The 6268-nt window shown below is 32.4% G+C and overlaps 1 protein-coding gene across 1 annotated transcript; it reads right to left on the reverse strand.

Annotated features, from left to right (window-relative positions):
• Window positions 1-2330: 2330 nt before the first annotated feature.
• On the reverse strand, window positions 2331-5179 carry LOC139486973 (uncharacterized). The gene is made up of 3 exons (XM_071272011.1): window positions 5010-5179; window positions 3635-3703; window positions 2331-2819 (listed from the first exon to the last, which is right to left on the reverse strand). The coding sequence occupies exons 1-3, from the start codon at window positions 5110-5112 to the stop codon at window positions 2359-2361; spliced, it is 633 nt and encodes a 210-aa protein (XP_071128112.1). The 5' UTR covers window positions 5113-5179; the 3' UTR covers window positions 2331-2358.
• Between the last annotated feature and the right edge of the window lie 1089 nt (window positions 5180-6268).

Below are 6268 nucleotides of genomic sequence, written 5' to 3' on the forward strand. Positions count from 1 at the left end.
CCATTCTATTGCACCAGATGCGCATTTCTACAATTAATTATCTTTACTTGAGCATGTTGACTATTTACCGGGTATGAAATAACATGAGCAATACGACGGTTGCCACATGCAGAGCATGATCTGATTACCCTTCCGTAGCACCTGTGATCACCCCAAGGTTTTAGTGGGGTTCATGTTGCTTGTTCGTATGTTTCTATGTTGTGACTTGTGCTCTATTATTTGTCTGTTTGTCTTTTTTGTAGTCATGGCGTTATGTTTTTTTTTTATCTATGAGTTAACTGTCCCTCTGGTATCTTTCGCCCCTCTTTGAGAAAATGTTTTGATTAATGTTTTGTTGCCAGGTGAGATAAAAAGTAATTTTCTCACCTGGGCTACATTATTTACTAGTTATACATATATGTTCTTTCACATTTATAAAGTTACTACATACATGAGCACAGTAAACGAGTTTTGATACATAGAGACCTAGGAAAGGTAAATTCAACCTCGAAAAAAACTAATAGGGAACGAATAATTCCATTTACTCGGTAATTTTTGTATAGCGTTTCCTTTGGGGAACTAGACATTTAATAGGAAAGTTATTGTTTTTCATATCTATCAACTATAAGTAGATGGGTATTTTTTTTAGGTATATTGAGAGAATACTTGATTAACACACTCAGCAAAAATATCAGCAATGTTGGTATGTTGAATTTGTCAACATAGTGAAATAAGTAGGTTCGAGAAAGCCCTAAAATGGCTCATAATCTTAGGTATAATTTCGGATTCGGATTTATTGACCATGCATTAACACTATGAATCATATCTTACACAATGACCAGATAAGAAACGTATCTTTTAGTTAAAAATTTACGTACTTTGCGCTCTATTCATAACACCACAAATAAAATTATTTTTTATCTTCAAAGGAACTCCAATAAGATGATTTTTAGACAAGAAACATAGACTGCATACGCCGACAAAAAATCTTTTCGATCGTTGTTGTTTTATCATTTACATATATGACTTGGATATTAAGCTTGCTGAGACCTGCGCTCTATGTTTCCCGTAATATTTTTTTTTATTATTTTATTATGAATGGTAGTTTGTTCGTATAGGTTCTGTTCGCTATGTTTCTGTATATTTTGAGCTGCAGTGTTATTTCATTAAATTAGCCCTTCCAAGCACTTTATAATATGCACTATATCAATGTAATTGTATCCAAGACAGAAAATGTTTATTCATAATTGGGTTAAGACAAAAGTAGTTGTCCTGCAATGTAGAGTATAGTCATGTATATACAGGTCTACCGACTTTACACCATCTACTTACATGACTTATGCATGAAATGTTTATTCGTCCCCGTCTTAGCACTGCATGAATTGTTTGCAATATGGATCAGACAGCAACCAGCCAATTCCATATAAAGGCATAAGATATAATTAGAATACAACGTAGCTGGTTTTTGTTTTATCGCGTTTAAAACCATTAGGGTGAGCAATACATTTGCATTGTTGTTTAATCATTTTATTCTTAATTTCATGATATCAATGTTTAAGTAAGGTGTAATTTTATTAGAATAGAAGCGAAAGAACCAAAGGGACATTCAGGCTACAGTCGGAAATAAACTGACAAGGTCATGCATAAAAAGGACAAGAGGACAAACAACAGCATACAAAATTTAGAAAACTAAAGACTAAACATTAATTAATAGTTACTTCCAATGAATGCTTAAAAGAATAATCGATATGCATAATACAAGTTTAAAAAAACACATCAAATGTACAAAATACTAGTAGTTGACAGTATCATTTAACATACCACAAATATATCAACTATTGTCAAACTTTATATGAAGGCTCAAAGGTCGTACACCGGGTGATGGGGCATGAAATACGGAAACATCTATATAGCAGTTTACAAACCACAACTGCCATTTTTATACTCCAAATAGAACGTTTTTTTACAAAATTATTTGATGTCAATAATTGTACAATGCGTAATTACTATTTTGAATACAGTTCGACGACCAAACATCTGTACAAATTTAATATTATCAAGATGTTGGTCTCTGTATTGTACTGTCAGCTGTTAGCTGTTGTATTTTAGAGGTGTTTCGGTTGCATATTATTCTTTGTATTTTCGCATGGGTTTATCTGTTGGTACACTTTTACTATTTACGTAAGCGAATAATAATTTACATAAATATGAATACATCCGTACGATAACGTGTTCATATGCCATAAACTTTCCACCTGACAAAAATATAATACACGGTGGTTTTGTTTAAATTTTCTCTTTATTCTAAGCATTCAAATACATAAAAATAGTTGAAAGAAAAAATTGATATATATCATATTTAATAATCTAATTGGTAATTTATTTGGAACATACAACACATGTGAGTGGATAACCATTGACATACGGTGGACAAGGTAGAGAACCACATGACCCAATTACAGGATGGAACAGTTTTCCTTCATAGTTATGTCTTCCGCCTCTTCTGAATTCTGGATGTACATGCATACAAACATACGATGCTGCTGCAGGAAACCTGTAATCATGAGCATTCAGGTATCCATAATATTCTATGTTCCATCCTTGATAACACGTATCTTTGCCCGGTATCATAAGAACTGTTGAAACTCTCTTTCTCCTACAAACAGCACACGGTACGTCATGACCGTCTGCGTTTGGTATAAAATAGCTGTCGTATTCGCCTCCATATAGTATTGCATGTTGACCATGAGGCGTTTTTTTGCGATAGTGTGGGTCAGGAGCCATACATAGATAGTCTGCTGCAGCTCCTGAATGTGCGTAATAACTTCCTCCAACAGAGCCTGGAATCAATTACCTTAGTAAAACGTGTGCGTCGAATTCATCTTAAATGTATACATTGTTGAGTTGGAAAAAAAGAATATAAAGTTGTCTTGAATATTTTGATTTTTAAGAAACTTTAAATCACTTAAATACAGGATCAACGTCAACACATTTGTTGTAAATATAATTTCAAATGGAGGTTTTTGTCATTCAGCACGACAACGCCAAAGCGAGTGGTTCTCAATTATTTACTTGGTAAATCCTAATTTATTCAATAAGTCCCCCTTTTTTTGATTATTTATAAGATATATAAGATTGATAGGACTGAAGGGTTGTTTTTTCTTTTTGGTATTATATTGTGTGAAGTATATAGTTGTGTATAATATATATACATAATGTGTTTTTGAATGTTCATGTGTAACATATTTGATAAACATAGCATTAGCAGTAGCGTAATCTTGTAGCTTTGCACTTTATGAGCTTTTGTTTTCTTTATACTTTCACAGTATTCTATTTTCTTTAAATGTTTTGCAATGGCATACATTATCATTGGGTGACGTTTATGAAACTAGTATTATGTAGGGAATTTTAATACAGAATGAAGGTTCTCACAGGAGAATTGCTTTACTGTTTATATGTAATAATTTGTTACGTTCTGACTTGGTCTGTAAATGTATATAGCTTTATTTTTAATAAAAGCATAAAAATCGATAGTTTTTATAACACTATTGGTATATAGAGCGAACTTAAGTGTTCACTAAATTCATGTGTTTTTGTAATCCATGCTCTTAAAGAGCCTGTCATCGATATAATAAGTTTATTTTGACAAACTCACCAGAATAAACAAGACTTGAATTATTTGGACATTCCTTTCTTCCCCAAACTGTGTATGTAACAGCTACACCTGTCCAAAAAAATCAATTAAAAAAAACTTAATCATAAAGTATCCTGTCAAAGAGGATGAGTTTTCAGTGCTTTGCAGTAGAGTTTGAGATATGTCTTGAATATCAGTATTCTATTTTACTGAGATCTTAATCGATTGAATTTGTAAAGTGTGATCAAAAACGTATAATTATCGTATACTTCAAATTTCGTCTCGTTTAGCCTTTATTATGACACAGTTTGTGAGATGAATATGCACTGAAGTTATCGTGTTTATTAACAATAATTTAGGGGCTTAGTAATTAAATATCAAAAGATATGATATCCAATACTGTCTCCGCTGTCTGCTACATACACAAATACTGATAAGTTATGCATAAGATATAAAATCAATGTATCTATGACAATAGGTTCTAAACAGCCTAAAAGACTTGCTTAAAATACCCCATTAATGAGTATTTGCATAAATAACACATTTTTCAGAATAACAACGGACACCGCCAACGAATTAACGACAGCACAAAAGACACCACAAATAAAGTATAAAATGTGTGTCACATCAATGGATCAACGCCACAAAAGGTTTTTGAAAAGTTCTTACGATTTCAACATTCAGCTTAAATATGCCATGAAAGAAAAACAACAAATGCACTTTTTATTATCGAACTAAAACTGATTTATTCACTACCTTGGAGATTTTCTTATAAAAGTCTCTTTACGTCGAATTAGACCTTTTTTCGGATCTGTGCGTGAATAACCTTCATCACAGGTTAACATATATTGCCGGAACTGTCAACCTTTCCATCGGTTTTCATATTGCAGTTCTTGTTTTAGATGTCCGTAGAAAAGGAAATATGTATTCCAATATTCATCGAATCTTCTTTAAAATTTCTCGTTTTTCATCCCGGTTGACCCCCATCTTGCCGAATCTACCTCTTGCAGACAACGTGACGTTAATATTTTGTTTTTTTTAATAATAAAAGCAAATATGTTTCTCAATTAACAATCAATCGATCATGCATATGTAAAATCGTGTATATATTAAGAAATCATTCAACGGAGCTGGTATTGATACCGATTTAAACACTGGTTGGCCTTTCTGATAAACATTTTACTACGAATGATAGCATATTAAAATAGAACACTACGTGTTTGTTTTAAGCTATATTCATAACTTAGAATATAATGATCGCAACATTACATAGACCTTATATAAACATGATAAATAGACGAAAATATATACATGCTTGCAAAATCACACAGTTATTTGTCTTATTCAAGCAGGGATAATTTAGTGATAACTTATTTTAATTGATATGCAACATTACCTGAATCTAATGTTGATGTCTTCTGATCATTGTTTGAACACGAGGCAACTACCAGTGTAATCAGAGATACAACAATTACTGACACAAGTAAAAACTTTACCATCTTACTTTAAGTATAGCGACACATCATCCATGAATTTCAAACATAACTGTTATTTATGTATAGAATTTGTAATACAGTATGGCAACAGTTGGTATTACGGAATTTTAGATGGGCAAACCGTTGACAATTCCTGGAAACGACGTTATGAATCATATTATCGGTCGTTGCTAAACACAACTACCTTGTTGATTACAGTTATAAATAATAAACTTATCATATATATCAGGATTGAAATTTTGTATTTACGCAAGACGCGCGTTTCATCTACAAAAGACTCATTAGTGGCGCTTGAATAACAAAAGAGTTAAAAAGGCAAAATAAATGTACGCAATTGCATGACATTTTAATGTCTCAATTAACTCATAACGGTCGTGTATGTTAACCACATTACTGACATTACAACTGCACAAAAAAAAACCAACAGAAAATCAAAATGGGATTAAGTTTACAGTATTGGTTTATCTGACTACTCTGTGGTATATTTTGTCACATAAAAGAATGCATGAAATTATTTCTTGAAAATACGTTAATTAAAATACATAGGCTAGCACACTTTCAATAACATACATTAATTAAATTTTATGTTTGTGTTGAGCTGGTGAAACGGTACTCAACGTGTGTCCCTAAAGCGATGTTTTAACTATTAGTCCCCAATCCCATATATATTCCGTACTGTTAACTGCTTCGTTATAAAAAATATTGAAATACTGTTTTTCCATTGTCAACTGTCACTGAATTGTAATTGCTCGAACAATACCAACCATAACATGAAAAGAAAGCGACGATTTATCAAGGAGCAATCGAAAACCGTAAGTAAAAGACAGCACCACCAAATAAAGAAGAACAATCTGCAAACCCTGGAGATACGTATTAAGTAACACGAACTGCAAAAAAAAATATAAATAAAAATATAAATCAATTGCTTTTGTAAACGGTCTCCCCCCCTTAGAAACATGATTGTGTGTGTGTGTGTGTGTTTGTTTGTTTGTTTGTTTGTTTGTTTCTGTAAGGGGTCTATATTATTCCGGGGAAGTTTCATGTTTAGTTCGGAAAGTTTTTATTTTATTTCAGGCCAGCGCGCGCGCCAGATTGAGGAGACATCACGTGACTTGGGTTTATAATAACGAAAACTTTTATTTCTCTTTAGGTGGGGACG

This window comes from Mytilus edulis, chromosome 8, assembly GCF_963676685.1.
Source record: "Mytilus edulis chromosome 8, xbMytEdul2.2, whole genome shotgun sequence".
In the NCBI taxonomy this organism is placed as follows: domain Eukaryota; kingdom Metazoa; phylum Mollusca; class Bivalvia; order Mytilida; family Mytilidae; genus Mytilus; species Mytilus edulis.